Source organism: Bombina bombina, chromosome 11 (assembly GCF_027579735.1).
Source record: "Bombina bombina isolate aBomBom1 chromosome 11, aBomBom1.pri, whole genome shotgun sequence".
Taxonomy (NCBI): domain Eukaryota; kingdom Metazoa; phylum Chordata; class Amphibia; order Anura; family Bombinatoridae; genus Bombina; species Bombina bombina.
Window position 1 is genome coordinate 30,696,042 of NC_069509.1, and position 18,896 is coordinate 30,714,937.

Below are 18,896 nucleotides of genomic sequence, written 5' to 3' on the forward strand. Positions count from 1 at the left end.
AAAGGCACTTTCAGGACGTCTTAAAGTACTCAATTTATTGTTCAAAAATATAAAAACCAGGGTCAACGTTTCGGCTCTCAATGGAACCTCTATCAAGACTAAACCATCCACCAAAAAACATTGACCCTGGTTTTTATATTTTTGAAACAATAAATGTTCTACTTTTTATTTATTTATATATATATATATATATATATATATATATATATATATATATATATATATATATATATATATATATATATATATTTGTTTTATGAACAATTATATAGAATGTTAAACTTGCACTACAACATATATATATATATATATATATAACGTATATTTTTCACGCAAGAAGCAGTATGTGTGAGATTACAAATGTCCTCTTAATGGGGCATAAAGGTCCCTATATTAAAATATAAAAAAATGATATATAAATATATATATATATATATATATATATATATATATATATATATATATATAAAATCTCCTGCCTTTAGTGTATTGTGAGATCTAATCCCTACTAAACACCCAGAGGGTAGAATTAGTTGTGGTGATATTTATTTTCTTTATATCATGTTGAATGATTCATTTAGACTTTGTAGTGCCTGCTCTTGGGTTATATTGAACCAATCAGGCTCAAGTAAAGCTGGCTTAGCATTGTAATATTCTGCAATTTCTCTGTTAAACTCTTTAAAGATAAATTTCCAGTAGTCAGAGGCTCCAATAGTTGGGTCTGGCTGAATAGCCCAGTCTGGGTAATATTTGCGGTAATCTTTATATGGGTGAGGTTTCCATTCTGTATCTGCATTCTGGAATGTTGTATCTCCCACCACGTCAGCAGAGCATACAGCATGGGAAAGAGCTTTAGATTCTACACATCTGTATGCTCCTAACCCCTGAGGTCTATGAACAGACGCAAAGTGCTCCTTATGGTCAGCAGCGCCAGCTTCACAGGGCACGTTACAGAAAGGGCACTGCCTCCCACATCCAAACACCTTTTTAAACAATTCATCCTGAGGTTTCATTGTGACTTTAGATAGCACAGCTTCAATGGTAACAAGCTTTGCATCTTTTATGATGTGATCTTCTATATTACCCAAGAACAAATCAATATCATCTGAAAACTGGTAGACATTTGCCGTATTCTGAAAAATCACCACTTTCATCTCATTTTTTGAGATGACTAAATCCTTTTTTAACATGTCACAAAATATTTGTAGAAAATTTGCCACGTCAGAACTTTCTCGTATCTTTGGGTTTTTCAAGACGTCTCTAATTTTTGTTTTCAGCGACAAGAGAATATTTAACTTTAAAACTTCTAGATCTGTAGATTTTCTGTATTTATTTATAATGTGTTCTTTTATCCATTTTTTTACAAAGCTTTCATATTTGCTGCTATATTTTATATACTGGGCAAATATTTTCTTTTCCAGAAGCTCTTTAAGTAGAGAAAACTGGAAAAATGTCCGACTGCTATATTTTATGGAGTCACCACTTGTCAAGATATCATTCACAATTTCTTTTCCAAGGTTTTTGTTCATGTGTACGGTTAATGCTGGTTTAAGGCAAGACTCACAGAATCTCTGAGCCCTGTGTAGACATTCATCCTTCTCATGGTAAATACATTTGAAAATTGAGAAGTATTGAGGTTTTAGCTTTTCCATACAAAGTTTTGGGCTATTTTCCTGGACAAATTCATCATGTATCTTCTGAAAGATTGGTGTTATTTTTCCTAAAATGTGAAGTTTCAAATCCAGCTCAAACAGTGGTATGGTATGGAGATTTTTGGCATCAGTTTGATTAAGTCTGCCATTTATAATACTAAGTATTTCTTGGCAATATGTTTGATGATAGTCTTCTATTGTGTCTTTTTGTTCCGTGATATGACTCGTGCATTTTTCTAGCAGAGAGGAGGCAAGATCATTCACTTTATACCAAAAGTCTGCATGGAATGTTTCTGGTATGCTCTGGAACCAGCTACTTTGAGTATATTTTAATTCAATTTTCATACTTTTATGTCCATATTCTGCTAGGCTATTAACACCATTTAATTTCTCGTTAACATAACCTACCTTATTTCTCATGTCTTTTCTCAGCTGCTCCAGGATCTCTCGGCCAACGTCCCGTCTTGTTAAATTTCTTAGTTGTAATGAAGATAATGTTTCATTCCACATGATCTCAAATTCAGATTCTATTTCCTTGTCACTAAGTTTAAATTTCTTGTTTCTGCAATTCTCCAGTAGCCTTCTGGCTTTCTCTTCAATGGTCTTTAGATATCCATCCTGAACACTTTGTATCTCATATTTTCCTTTCTGTATACTAAAAACTTCCTCACACTTGTTCCATAGATAATCTTCATATTCTTTTGTTAGACAGGTTATGCTTCTGAAGAAGTCTTCTCTGTATCTCTCTATCAGATGGGCATATTTGTACCCACCATCAAAATATTTTCCCAGTGATTCAACTATGATGCTCTCCTCTACCTGCAGAGCACAATACATATTTCCTTTAATATCTGCACACATATCGGTATGCAGTTTAGTAACTGGCTGATTTCTGATTTCATTTTCTGCTTCAGTCATCCACTTATGCATCTTTTTGCGGAAGCTCCACTCCAGTTCTGAGTATTTTATACAAAGATTGTTGTAAGCTTCAGCCACTAAGCTGTTCCTGAAGCTGAAGATAAATTTCTCATATTTCACAGCATTCCACAAGCTTTTTATCCATTTCAGAAAGTCAGAAATATTTTGAATGTTTCTTGTTCCACGCTTTTTCAAAATTTCAAACAAATGTCTTTTAAGTTCAAAAACCTTCTCACTGTATCCAGTGTTTACTGAAGCCATGGGGGGCACACCATGCCATAGGCCAGGAATGTACCAGCTGTTTTCCTCATCATCATACTCCATTATATCTGCAAATGTTGTTACATTGTTTTTCTCTTCCATCTTTGCTGCTACTTTTATCATTTCATCCAGTTGCTCCAATAGTTTCTTTCTGTCCCTCGTGTTTTTTTCATGCGCAGATACATCACTGACGTTCTGATGCACAAACTGACAATTGGGTTTCTTTCCTATTTCTTTCATTCTAAGAAACGCATGGACCACAATCTGCAAAATGTCTTTCATTTCTGCTGTATTCTCCATGGCCATGTTAATGATAGTGATGTCACTCAACCCAATAACAAGCGTTGCCAACTCATTGTCATGTTCATAACTGTCCTCCAGAGAAGCCAGTTCTGGAGCTTTCAAACCTTCAGTGTCAATTACCAGAATAAAGTCACATCCCAGCTCCTCTTTGAAGTTCTCCTTTATTTTAATAAGTGTCATGAAGGCTCCTCGTGTGCAGCGTCCACTGGCCACAGGGAACTGCAATCCAAACATGGTGTTTAGAAGGGTAGATTTCCCTGTGCTCTGCACCCCCAGAACAGTTATTACCCTTAGCCTGCACCCTCCTCCTGTCTTGTTGTCCAACTCACTCAAGACATCAGTTACCCACTGAAGAGGGATGTTGGAGGCATCTCCGTCAATCAGCTCCAGAGGAAATCCATCCAGCAGGAGATCAGCTGCTATTCCTGGGATTTTACGTGACAATTTCATAAGTTCTTCAATTGTTTCCTCATTCCCTTTTTTGGTAAATTCAGCCTCATAAAACTGACCTACTTCACGCATAAAGTGTTCAACACCTAAAGAGCTATTCAATATTTTTTGATCTAATTGTTTTAGTTTTTCAAGGTTGGTTGACAAATTGGAGCAGTTCTCCTTGTATTCAGCCTGTAATGCAGAAAGATTATGTCTTGCAATTGAATCCAGAAGAAACTTCATCCATTTCAGGAAATAATGTACCTCTGTCTGAGACAAACATCTTAGGGCAGCTATGAAGTTGGTCACACCATCAGATAATTCTTGCTCACTTTGTTCCTTTCTCAGCTGAGAATATTTATTTGTGAGCTTTGCTATGTAATCTTCTGATCTTTCATTTCCCTGTTTCTTCAGTCTACACAGTTCCTTTTCAGTTTGAGACAACTGTTTCCAGAGATCTCCCTGCATTCTCATTGTTTCTGACTTATAGCCCACCACATCCTGTATATTGTCTGTAATTTCAAGGGCAATTTCTTTTGCTCTCTGATGTTCTCTGGTGTTCTCATCTACATGTATTCCAAACTCAACAGCTGTAGATGACATTTCCTCTAGTTTCACAATCTTTGGGGAATTTTTTATCACATCCTCAATAATAAATTGTACTTTCTTCACCAATTCAGCATCATTTACTGTGTTGTTCTTCACCAAAATATTCTTCCGACTTATATTTAGTACAGGATACAGCATTTTTATATTTTTCTGTGTCTCCTCATTTATACATCTGGAAAACGGTGCAATAATAATATAGTATTGAGTATCTGATGTGGTAGCATTTAATAGCAGACTGTATTCTCTATCATTAATACTCTCTGTGAATATAAACATCGCTGAAGATATCTGTGATAGAAAACAGAACTGATTCCAATTGGTCTCCAGGTCTCCACGTAGATTATTAACCGCTACAGGTTCTGAGAAAACATCAGAGTTTTCTCTACCTGCTGGAAAATACCAGGATATTTCAACCAACCCATCTGAGATTTCCCGTTGAATATTTCCACCCTCCATGTTTTGATGTACAAAGTAATCATGATGCTGTTGTACTGGGCTCAGAACATGGTTAAGTATTTTTGACTTGGATAAATTGCATTCTCCCAATCTTACAAAAGAGATGGTTGTCATGGGTGTGCTTACCAAGCTGTCTTCTATACACCCTTTAGTCTCCACTAATGAGTGGGGTCTCCATCTCTTAACAATGTCCCTCAACGCCCACAGCATAAGGGTACATCCTGAGCTGTCACCAGCTGGGAGCAGCAGAGGGACAGCAAATTGGCACATGGACATTTTTGTTACAATTTCTTGTTGCAAAAAACTATCCGAGCAATGCAGGATACTACACAGCATGTCAAGAGGGTGAATAGAATCAGATGTATCTGTTTCATCAAAAAAATCGTTATCCTCATCTTGTGAACTGCTTGATTCTATGTTCAGTAAAGATGGGTCAAGTTGCGTGTTCCTTGCAGTGCCATTGAGTGCCATAAGGTTCTGGAGGAAATGCCAGGGCACCTCTTCTAGATTTGTAATCATTGTTTTCTTTAAATTTTCTTGTCCAATTTTCAGGACATCCCCAAGTGTGAGTTTAGACCATCTGTATTTTTCTAACTTTGAAAGGGTCAGAAGCTCATAAACAGATTTTCTTTTTTCTGTAGGTAAAAAAAGGAAAAAATATATTTTGTATAAAACAATACAAATTTCATGATTACATACAAATCATAGCAATTTATCTCAGTATTTAAATATATATACAAGTTTTTTTTTTTTTTAAAACAAAATCAATGCATAAATTAACCACATGATGCTGTTAGGACATTCCATGCCGTCCTAAAAGCAATGAGCATAAACACCTTTAGGACGGTATGGAACGTCCTAACTTTTGCGGCATCCTGCTCCATTCTAAAACTAAACTGCGGTTGATAGGACTGGGGAACATACCTAGCAACAGAGGCAGTTCCCCATTAGCCAATCAACGCCTTTTTGAAGCACATGACCGCAGTGAGGGTCATGTGCTTCATTTTCCTTTTATGTTTACAATTGGAACTTGGATGGATTGGTCCGTCCTAAAGGGGTTAAAGGTACTGTAAACACTTAGTAATTACAAGACATTTCTGTTGTGTTGTTATTGAATAATATCAGCAAAGTCTAAACATTAAAGGGACTCTCAAATCAAAATTAAACTTTCATGATTCAGATAGAGCAGCAATTTTAAACAACTTTACAATTTTCTTCTATTAACAAGAATTTACAGAATATAAATATATGCATTTGTGATTGGCTGATGTCTGTCACATGGAATAGTGATTCTGTGAAAGAAAAAGAGGGGTAATTGGTTACTGCGCTGTGAAACCCTATTAAGCCTATGAAAACAGGAGGAATCTCCCAACCTCCAAATATGTGAAGTGAAAAAGAAAGAATTGGTGTCTAAAGAGAACCAAAAAATTCAAATATCATAGGCGATATAAAGCTTAACCCCTTAGTGACCAGAGCACTTTTCCATTTTCTGTCCGTTTGGGACCAAGGCTATTTTTACATTTCTGCGGTGTTTGTGTTTAGCTGAAATTTTCCTCTTACTCATTTACTGTACCCACACATATTATATACCGTTTTTCTCGCCATTAAATGGACTTTCTAAAAATACCATTATTTTCATCATATCTTATCATTTACTATAAAAAAAATTATAAAATATGAGGAAAAATGGAAAAAAACACACTTTTTCTAACTTTGAACCCCAAAATCTGTTACATATCTACAACCACCAAAAAACACCCATGCTAAATTGTTTCTAAATTTTGTCCTGAGTTTAGAAATACCCAATGTTTACATCTTCTTTGCTTTTTTTGTAACTTATAGGGCCATAAATACAAGTAGCACTTTGCTATTTTCAAACCATTTTTTTTCAAAATTAACGCTAGTTACATTAGAACACTAATATCTTTCAGGAATCCCTGAATATCCATTGACATGTATATATTTTTTTTTTAGAAGACATCCCAAATTATTGATCTAGGCCCATTTTGGTATATTTCATGCCACCATTTCACCGCCAAATGCGATCAAATACAAAAAATTGTTCACTTTTTCACAAATTTTTTCACAAACTTTCAGTTTCTCACTGAAATTATTTACATACTGCTTGTGCAATTATGGCATAAATGGTTGTAAATTCTTCTCTGGGATCCCCTTTGTTCAGAAATAGCAGACATATATGGCTTTGGCATTGCTTTTTGGTAATTAGAAGGCCGCTAAATGCCACTGCGCACCACACGTGTATTATGCCCAGCAGTGAAGGGGTTAATTAGGGAGCATGTAAGGAGCTTTTTGGGGTAATTTTAGCTTTAGTGTAGTGTAGTAGACAACCCCAAGTATTGATCTAGGCCCATTTTGGTATATTTCATGCCACCATTTCACCGCCAAATGCGATCAAATTAAAAAAAACGTAAAATTTTTCACAATTTTAGGTTTCTCACTGAAATAATTTACAAACAGCTTGTGCAATTATGGCACAAATGGTTGTAAATGCTTCTCTGGGATCCCCTTTGTTCAGAAATAGCAGACATATTTGACTTTGGAGTTGCTTTTTGGTAATTAGAATGCTGCTAAATGGCGCTGCGCATCACACGGGTATTATGGCTAGCAGTGAAGGGGTTAATTAGGTAGCTTGTAGGGAGCTTGCAGGGTTAATTTTAGCTTTAGTGTAAAGATCAGCCTCCCACCTGAAACATCAGACCCCCTGATCCCTCCCAAACATCTCTCTTCCCTCCCCTACCCCACAAATGTCCCCGCCATCTTAAGTACTGGCAGAAACTCTGCCAGTACTAAAATAAAAGGTATATTTGGGCTTTTTTGTGCATTTTTTGTTAGCATATTTACATATGCTTCTGTGTAGGGATCCCCCTTAGCCCCCAACCTCACTGATCCCCCACTAAACAGCTCTCTAACCCTCCCCCTCTGACTTAATGTGCGCCATCTTGGGTACTGGCAGCTGTCTGCCAGTACCCAGTTTAGTGAAAAAAAATGCTTTTTTTTAAATAAAATATGTCCCTTTTCTGTAGTGTAGCTTTCCCCCCCCCCCCAAGACCAACCCCCCACCCCTTCCAGATCCCTTAGATGGTTTTGAAAAAAAGTTTATTTCATTTTTTTTTTACTTTTACTTTTTTACTTTTCTGTAGTGTAGCGGTTCCCACCCGCTCCCGCCCCGTGCACGCGCCCGCCCGCCACCCCCCGTGCACGCGCGCGCGCCCGTGCGCGCCCCCGACGGTCCCGATCCCGCCCCCCGTGACGTCACGCGCAACACTGATGGCCGCCCACCCGCCTCCCAATTCGGCTCCCACCCACCAACGATACCGGCCATCGATGTCCGGTGCAGAGAGGGCCACAGAGTGGCTCTCTCTGCATCGGATGGCCATGTATGGTTATTGCAGGATGCCTCCATATCGAGGCATCACTGCAATAACCGGAAAGCAGCTGGAAGCGAGCACGATCGCTTCCAGCTGCTTTCCACACCGAGGACGTGCAGGGTACGTCCTCAGGCGTTAACTGCCTTTTTTTTGAGGACGTACCCTGCACGTCCTCGGTCATTAAGGGGTTAAAATAGTGAAATATTAAAATAATCAAACTGTGTTGATTAAATAATGTGCAATACTCTGCATATATTTAATAACAAAATAGTTTTTCACATATAAAAAGAGATACAAAGTGACAGATGCGCTGATCAGGCGCAGTTACATATGTAGTATACAATTAGCAACAGTTACTGATAGAACAACTTATAAAAAATAGCTTATGGAAGGAATAGATGGTCGCTTGGATCCAAATGGTCATCAGATGATTGGTTTTGTTAGGCCCAAGATGGAATTTTCAATCCAGCTGGAACAAGACAAGGGACCGATGAAACGGCAAAAAGAGGCAACAATAAATGGTCAACACTTTTACTTACACCGGAATTGGTGATGCAGCGAATGAACTCCTCTTTCTGGCTTGCTATCCGAAAAATGGCGGCACCTGCTCAAACACACTGTTTGAAGATGGCGATAGGTGGAGATGAAATGTAACTCTGCGATCACCTTTGCAAGCAGGTAGCCGATATCCAAACCTACGGAAGCCTTAGAGGGACACAATAACAGAGGGTACAGAGCAACGTGTTTCAACCCGCTCAGGGTCTTTTTGAAGCTCATAACCGGATCCAGTTTTTGCTATATATAGCCAATACTGCAATTCTATAGGTTAAGCACAATGGGCGTAAATGATCCCTGGATTATATGGGCGTAAATAATGACACATATGTAAAAATTATGCAAACATAGAGATGTCAAGCCGCAACTTTTAACATCATATAACATCAGCGTATGTAGACATAGATTAGTGTATGAAACACAGACACATAAATATATAATGCCGCAACTAGTACTCTATTGCATATTAAATTTGCGGCTCACTTAGATTAATAATCTATGCAGATTTTTAAATACACATTATATTGTGCAAAAATTATGTGTGCATAAAATTTAGACTCTATACTAAAAACTACATAAAAATTATATAAAACTATTTTGTTATTAATTATATGCAGAGTATTGCACATTTTTTACTCTGTGTTTTATCACATTTATTGGTTGTATTTTATTAAACACACGCAGAGCACTGCACATTTTATATTCTGTGTCTTATCACATTTTCTGGTTGCATTTTATGTTTGCACATTATTTAAACAACACAGTTTGATTATTTTAATATTTACACTATTTTAAGCTTTATAGCGCCTATGATATTTGAATTTTTTGGTTCTTTTTAGACACCAATTCTTTCTTTTTCATGCCACATGAAATAGACATAACTACTACTACTACTCATTTGAAGTTAAGACTAAGTTCTATTGCGTTGTCTCTTTATCATGCCTTTGTTGTTTATGCAAATGTACTATATTTACTGGTCCTTTAACATAGTTAAACTCCACCAACCATATGCATTGTTTGAAAAAGCAAATCAGGTCTTGAATCTGCAGACAAGGCTAGCCAGTGTCATTCTGTTTTTATTTTTTTTATTTTCAATTTTACTAGATTAGTTGGCACTACAAAATTCAAATTTTGACATTTTAAATATCTAATGTTAAAACCTCAAAAAGAGGGAGAAGAAGAAACCAAAACATCCGCCTCAGCTAGAAGATACGGCTGCTTTCCTAGCTGATAGCTGATGCATCAGATAGGGACACCCTCCAAAAATGGCCAAAAAAAAAGAACAAAAATGAGAAAAAGATACATAATTAAAAGCAGATTACGCGTTTCGTCCAGTGCACAGATACAGTATAGATAGTGGAAAAAACACCAGTTTTCAGACTATTGGGCAAAACCAAATAAGAATGTTGCATTTTTACCGTTCACTATTTGAAATTAAATTATTATCCCCTTAATGGAGCACTGGGGTTTGTTTAATAATACTAATGGCAGCTAGATATTTGGTTTGAGACACATCATGTAGTGCAGACACTGGGGTTTGTTTATTGATATGAATGGCAGCTAGATATTTCAGATATTTGGTTTGAGACACATGTAGTGCAGACACTGGGGCTTCTTTATTAATACAAATGGCAGCTAGATATTTCATATATTTGGTTTGAGACACATCATGTAGTGCAGACACTGAGGCTTGTTTATTGATACGAATGGCAGCTAGATATTTCAGATATTTGGTTTGAGACGCATCATGTAGTGCAGACACTGGGGCTTGTTTACGGATACAAATGGCAGCTAGATATTTCAGATATTTGGTTTGAGACACATCATGTAGTGCAGACACTGGGGCTTGTTTATTGATAAGAATGGCAGCTAGATATTTCAGATATTTGGTTTGAGACACATCATATAGTGCAGACACTTGGGGCTTGTTGGTCTATGAATGACTTTGCAGTGTCTAAAGCAGTATAATTAGTGAGTACATATACACTTGCCGTCCTCCTATGCCATCTTAGTCATATATGGGTGAGTATCTGTAACAATAAAGGGCTAATACCAGAAACTGCCTTTAGTGTATACCCAGCTGTGTGTCACAGGGACAGTAAAGTAATTGTTACATCCAAATAAGGAAATTTTAATATCTATTACCATTTCCAGAAAAATACAACCTTGTTTTTATTCTTATTTTTTGGCCTTTTAAACTCCAATAATAGAGATGTGGGAAATGCCTGCATCAGCAAATAAGATTATATCCACCGTGACAGCTGGGTACAAAAACATGCACTATATCAGCCAATGAGATTCTATCCAATGAAACAGCTGGGTACATAAATGTGCACTGTATCTACCAATAGGATTCTATCCAATGAGCAGCCTGGGTACATAAATGTGCATTGTTTCAGCCAATGAGATTCTATCCAACGAGCCAGCTGGGTACAAAAACATGCACTGTATCAGCCAATGAGATTCTATAGACTGAGCCAGCTGAGTACATAAACTTGCACTGTATCAGCCAATGATATTCTATCCACTGTTTTTAAGAACTACACAGCTGGGTACATAAACGTGCATTGTATCAGCAAATGAGATTCTATCCAGTGAGCAAGCTGGGTACATAAACATGCACTGTATCTGCCAATAATATTCTATTTAGTGAGCTGGCTGGGTACATAAACATGCACTGTATCAGCCAATGAGATTCTATCCACTGAGCTAGCTGGGTACATAAACGTACTTAAACGTACAATGTTGGATATATAGGAGCGCCAAAGGCTATGGTATACCACAAGAAATAAAGTATTTTGTACCAATCCTGAATCGTGTCAGGATGATCAACTCAAACTGGTTTTGAACTACAGTTCACCAATAAATCATACAATAGATTAAAATAAAGTTTCCATTTATTAAAATACATACAAAATAACCAGATCTAGTTTATATAGAAAGAATAAAACCATAAATATAAATAAACAAACCTAAACGAATAAATATAAGATAATCTGTCAAGCAGATCAACTAGAGTAAATTGACCCTATAGGGCAGTTACGCCATCAAACCATTAAGAAGGTTGCGTACTTGAACTACAAGTGTGGAAAATAGTCTACTATGAATACAGTATGTATTGGATTAGACCATCATAAATCGACTTAAGGATATAAATACAAACGTAATAAATAAAAGTAAATTACAATGAATATCACATGAGGATAAAAACTGTGATGGAATGATACTATTCCAATAGAATAGTGATAATGTGATTTGCAAAATAGAGGATTAACAAATAAGAAAAAATTTGAAAAATGTGATGGTAAATGTGTTCACATGTGAAAATATAACTAAATTGCATAAAGTTAAAATTCCTATTCCATGACCAAATGTTACCTAATAGGATCAATACCGGTATGTCCTTTTAAAAAGGTGAAGGCAAGTTGTGTATGATTCAAAATTAAAATGTGTAACACAAAGCACAAAAAAGCGCACAAATGGTTAAGCTTGTGAAAGTGTGATGATTAAAACAAATACAATGTTCAAAAACCAAAATCACAATGTGGAAAAATATATTTGCCATATAAAATAAGTGGTTCCACAATCTTACTATAATGACATAGTGGACATAGACGGTCTGGCTATATGTTAGCCGGAAGTGCTAGCTAATTAATTAAACTTGACCAGAAGCTGACTCGGCGGTCAGAGTGAAAATTCCAAAGTGTAAAGTCACAGTTAAAAGTCACAATAAACGTCACAATAAAAGTCAATGATCATTCCCAATTCGATGATCCTTGGAAAATCCAATAAGGACAGCAGTCCTAATATATGCAGTTGCGATTCAGTATCCTAGTCCGTATGCAGACAGAGACCTGAAACCAAAAGAAAATGCACTAAACAAATAGCCTATGGGGTGTAGTGTATTGGTAAATAAACTCACCCCAATAGCCGTATCCTGGAAGTATAACGAGCCTCACAAATCTTTTAATCGAATCGTCTACACGTTTCGGCCCTATATAGAGGGCCTTTTTCAAGACATATTGAGGCTCTGTTATTACTGACCTTATATACCTGAGATTGCAGAAGTTTCTATTGCAAAAAGGCGCCAAACTTACTAAGATGGAATCGGATTACCCGCCATTGTTCAACTGCGCTTCCACCTTGACAAACCGGATGTCCGTAAATTCGGTACTTCCTGTTAACTCATTTCCGAATATGCGGAGCCATTTTTGAAATGGGCAACATGGAACAGGCGGATTAGCCAATTACTGAATTCTATTTAGGAATAAAAATTTGGGAAATAAAAATTACAATAAGGCGATGGACTCTAGATCTCTTGGGTTTGTTCTTAAATCCTTTCTTAATCGTAATACGGTTTATCTATCCGTACCACATTTCTTTGACAGGATCCCAATGGTCTATGTCAACAATAAATGAAGCAATGTGTATGATTGCCCCATTATTATAATATTAATTTTTTTTAATTTTAGGCTCATATACTCCAGGATTTAAAATTAAAATTAAATGACTTATTAAACGACATGACAACAAGGTGACATAGTAAAATAATTCTTACAATTAGTTATCACAATTTGTAAAAGTATAGAGAATATATAAAAAAATGTACGTAAAATAGTATTCATCAGTGGGATAAAAAATAAAGAAGAATAAAAAATCTCATAATTTTAAGAAATCTCAAAAATATATAAGAATGTTTAAATCAAAATTTAAATTTAAATTAGTGGATATAACCTCATGATACTAATCTCGATTGGGTTAACATCCTATTAACCATTATGTTGGATCAAATAATAGGGGATATACTTCACAATTACTTGAATATTTCTACGTAGAAGGGCAATCCTACAAACTTGTCAATTTATATATATATATATATATATATATATATATATATATATATATATATATATATATATATATATATATATATATATAGTAACCAGTTTCCTGTTAGACGACGTATATAGTGGAAAAATGTATCCCTTAGTGTAAGGGGTGGTTATAACTAATAACCCAACTGGACCCAATCGGAATCGGAGGGTTGATTAGCAGATTAAATTTCCACACAAGGTGTTTCTCTCAAACTAATTGGTAACCTAATAATAACCATGATTTTGGATCTATTAGTTTTAAATATAAATACATCCTTATAAGTTGTTCTTCTGCACTTAGGTTCCTTTTATGTGCCTTGATCGATTTTAATTTCTTAATATCATTGCAGACCTTAGCTTCAAATGCCTCGATGGCTGGTCCCTTACAATGGGTGGGATAGAAGTGGGATTTGGGTTTAAGGTCAGAGTGTAAAAAGTGGTCTTCGTTAGAAGAACTAGTTGCAGAAGATATGCTTCTCTCTGCTGGGGATTTTAAAAAGTATCTCTTGAAGGTGAGTTTCCTTACAAACTCCTTTGTGTTGAGATATGTTTGAAACTTATCCAATCCCCTTGAAGGAGCCTAAGTGAGACCCAACCCCAATACTGACTTTTCTTCAGATTTCAGGATGGTGTCACTTAAATTGAAAATCCCTTTCACTTCAATAGCATTTTTGTCATTATTCAAATCTGATTCTACACTTACAGATCTTACTGTTGGACAGACCAATTTGGGTCTATTCTTGAATCTGGACCCTGATCTTCGTCCCCGATGTATCTTCTTTTTACCAGGGTGTCCACATTTTCCAGTGTTACCTGTTTCCTCTTTCCTTTTTGTTCCCTCAAGGGTGGGTTGTTGTGGCCCATCCCTAAAAAAAGAAGTGGATGAGTAGGCTGTATTATTGCCCTCTCTGGGGGTATCTGTTGTCCCTCTGAAGGTAGGGGTAGCCAAGGGAGAGAATCTTAAAAGGAAAACCAAATAAAGTTCTGAATCAAGGATATGTCTGTGTCCTCTGGATGAGTTTTTCAGCTTGTTAGCATTCCTCAGTGAGATCCCATAAAAAAGGAAACAGAAAATTGCAACATAGTGTGAATCTGTAATGGCACTTTGAGGAAGTAGTTGTTTTGTAACAAATGACTACTCACATTTGTTGGAGCTTTCCACTAAGCTCAAGGATATGCGCACTCCCACTTTATACTGATGGGAAAACAGTACACTAGGCAAAACTTGGATACAAATTTATTTTAAAATATATAAAAGCGTCACATAAGCCTTGATAACACCACAATGTAAGGGTACAAAAGCAGATATGCTGTAACAAATGCTTCAAATCGCCAAACTTGCAAAGAGGTAAATGGATCAGCAGGAGTGTGACCGCTGAAACCAAAACCTTTTTAGTAGCAAGACAATAGCGCTAAGCCCCCAGTTGTCCTGGCTAGTGTAGAGACGCAATAAAACTCAATATAGAACAGTTCAGTTCCGACGTACGTTTCGCTGGTATGCTTTGTCAAGGAATTCCTTGACAAAGCATACCAGCGAAACGTACGTCGGAACTGAACTGTTCTATATTGAGTTTTATTGCGTCTCTACACTAGCCAGGACACCTGGGGGCTTAGCGCTATTGTCTTGCTACTAAAAAGGTTTTGGTTTCAGCGGTCACACTCCTGCTGATCCATTTACCTCTTTGCAAGTTTGGCGATTTGAAGCATTTGTTACAGCATATCTGCTTTTGTACCCTTACATTGTGGTGTTATCAAGGCTTATGTGACGCTTTTATATATTTTAAAATAAATTTGTATCCAAGTTTTGCCTAGTGTACTGTTTTCCCATCAGTATAAAGTGGGAGTGCGCATATCCTTGAGCTTAGTGGAAAGCTCCAACAAATGTGAGTAGTCATTTGTTACAAAACAACTACTTCCTCAAAGTGCCATTACAGATTCACACTATGTTGCAATTTTCTGTTTCCTTTTTTATGGGATCTCACTGAGGAATGCTAACAAGCTGAAAAACTCATCCAGAGGACACAGACATATCCTTGATTCAGAACTTTATTTGGTTTTCCTTTTATGATTTTTGTTATCACATTTATTTCACATTTTTTTCTTTGTGATATTCGGTATATTTATTGTAAAAAAAAAAGGGAGAGAATCTGTTTGGCATTTCTCTATAATTATCTTTCCAATCATGTTGTCATCCCCTATGGCCTCCTTGTGGAAGATAATCAATCATTTGATCTTCATATTGTTGTTGTCTGAACTGGTTTTTTATCATGTTTAAATGTTGATTGCTAAATTCAGAATCTTCAATCCACTGTTGGTGTTGACCATAATTTTCTTTATTGTGATAAGGCTGGTGTGATCTATTTTGATATCCATTATTCCAATGGGACGAATAGTGACCAATCCTAAACTCATGTTGAGGAGTATTGTAAGATCCATTGTTTCCATATGGTCTATAGGGATAGTTAGAGTCATGATACCAATACTCCTTACGCATAGGGTTCCTTCTATTATTGGTGAAGGATCCTGGATTGCCAATATTTCTATTGTTATATTGGTTTCCTCTTGGATAATTTCCTTGATTATCTTCATTAAAGGATCTTCTTTGGTGTGGTCTATTAGTTCTGTATTGCAGATTCTTATCAAAGGTTGTTTGGACCCTAGGTCCTCCCCTTATTTCCATATGTCTATTATTGGAATATTCCCTAGATGGTACCTCTATCCAGTCTTCCCTAGTTGGTGATTGTGTTAAAGGCGGTTGTTTTACTGCCTCTGTTATCATCGGGTCACATGTATTGACCTTATTTGTATCAGGGCTATCTTGAGCAGCATTCAGATCTCTGTTTATTTTCTTAGTTTTTTTTGCAATAGTGTCATCTTTGAGTTTGTTAATTTTAGTGTATAAATGGGTACATAAACGTGCACTGTATCAGCCAATAAGATTCTATCCACTGAGCCAGCTGGGTACATAAACATGCGCTGTATCAGCCAATGAGATTCTATCCACTGAGCAAGCTGGGTACATAAATATATGCTGTATCAGCCAATGAGATTCTATCCAATGAGACGGCTGGGTACATAAATGTGCACGGTATCAGCCAATGAGATTCTATCCACTGAGCTAGCTGGGTACATAAATATGCACTGTATCAGACAATGAGATTCTATCCAATGAGACGGCTGGGTACATAAATGTACACTGTATCAGTCAATGAGATTCTATCCACTGAGCTAGCTGGGTACATAAATGTGCATTGTATTAGCCAATGAGATTCTATCCACTTAGCCAGCTGGGTACATACACATCTAATGTATCAGCCAATGAGATTCTATCCACTGAGCCGGCTGGGTACATAAACGTGCACTGTATCAGCCAATGAGATTCTATCCACTGAGCCCACTGGGTACATAAACGTGCACTTTATCAGCCAATGAGATTCTATCCACTGAGCTGGCTGGGTACATAAACGTGCTCTGTATCGGCCAATGAGATTATTTCCACTGAGCCGACTGGGTACATAAACATGCACTGTATCAGCCAATGAAATTCTATCTACTGAGCCAGCTGGGTACATAAACATGCACTGTAGCAGCTAATGAGATTCTATCTTCTGAGCCAGCTGGGTACATAAATGTGCACTGTATCAGCCAATAAGATTCTATCCACTAAGATGGTTGGGTACATAAATGTGCACTGTATCGGACAATGAGATTTTATCCACTGAGCCAGCTTGGTACATAAATGTGCACTGTATCAGCCAAGAAGATTATATTCAGTGATCTGGCTGGGTACATAAACATGCACTGTATTAACCAATAAGATTCTATCCACTGAGCCAGTGGGGTACATAAACGTGCACTGTATCAGCCAATGAGATTCTATCCACTGAGCAAGCTGGGTACATAAACATGCACTGTATCAGCTAATGATATTATATCTTCTGAGCCAGCTGGGTACATAAATGTGCACTGTATCAGCCAATAAGATTATATCCAGTGATCTGGCTGGGTACATAAACATGTACTGTATCATCCAATAAGATTCTATCCACTGAGCCAGCTGGGTACATAAATGTGCACTATATCTGCCAATGAGATTCTATCCACTGAGCCAGCTGGGTACATAAACGTGCACTGTATCAGCCAATGCGATTCTATCCACTGAGCCAGCTGAGTACATAAACGTGCACTGTATCAGCTAATGGGATTCTATCCACTGAGCCAGCTGGGTACATAAACATGCACTGTATCAGCCTATGAGATTCTATCCACTGAGCCAGCTGGGTACATAAGCATGCACTGTATCCGCCAATGAGATTCTATCCACTGTGCCAGCTGGGTACATAAAAATGCACTGTATCAACCAATAAGATTCTATCCACTTAGCCAGCTGGGTACATAAACGTGCACTGTATCAGCTAATGAGATTCTATCCACTGAGCCAGCTGGGTACATAAACATGCACTGTATTCGCCAATGAGATTCTATCCACTGTGCCAGCTGGGTACATAAAAATGCACTGTATCAGCCAATGAGATTATATCCACTGAGCTGGTCGGTTAAATAAAAATGCACTGTATCAACCAATGAGATTCTATCACCTGAGCCAGCTGGGTACATAAACATGCACTGTATCAGCCAATGAGATTCTATCCACTGAGCCAGCTGGGTACATAAATGTGCACTGTACCTGCCAATGAGATTCTATCCACTGAGCCAGTTGGGTACATAAATGTGCACTGTATCAGCCAATGAGATTCTATCCACTGAGCCAGCTGGATACATAAATGTGCACTGTATCAGCCAATGAGATTCTATCCACTGAGCCAGCTTGGCACATAAAAATGCACTTTATCAACCAATGACATTCTATCCACTTAGCCAGCTTGGTACATACACAAGTACTGTATCAGCCAATGAGATTCTATCCACTGAGCTGGTTGGGTACATAAACGTGCACTGTATCAGCCAATGAGATTCTATCCACTGAGCCGACTGGGTACATAAACATGCACTGTATCAGTCAATGAGATTCTATCCACTGAGCCAGCTGGGTACATAAACGTGCACTGTATCAGCCAATGAGATTCTATCCACTGAGCCGACTGGGTACATAAACATGCACTGTATCAGCCAATGAGATTCTATCCACTAAGTCAGCTGGGTAAATACACATGTACTGTATCAGCCAAAGAGATTCTATCCATTGAGCCGGCTGGGTACATAAAAGTGCACTGTATCAGCCAATGAGATTCTATCCACTGAGCTGGCTGGGTACATAAACATGCACTGTATCAGCCAATGAGATTTTATCCATTGACCTGGCTTGGTACATAAACATGCACTGTAGCAGCCAATGAGATTCTATCCAGTGATCTGGATGGGTACATGAACATGCACTGTATCAGCCAATGAGATTCTATCCACTGAGCCAGCTGGGTACATAAATG

General features: G+C 37.3%; 1 protein-coding gene across 1 annotated transcript in view; it reads right to left on the reverse strand.

Annotated features, from left to right (window-relative positions):
- Positions 1-354: 354 nt before the first annotated feature.
- LOC128642470 (up-regulator of cell proliferation-like) overlaps positions 355-18,896 on the reverse strand; it is a 38,993-nt gene continuing 20,451 nt past the window's right edge. The window contains exon 3 of the mRNA XM_053695245.1: positions 355-5,266. Within this exon, the coding sequence (XP_053551220.1) occupies positions 555-5,266 (4,712 nt within the window). The 3' untranslated portion in view covers positions 355-554. The remainder of the gene's footprint in view (positions 5,267-18,896) is intronic.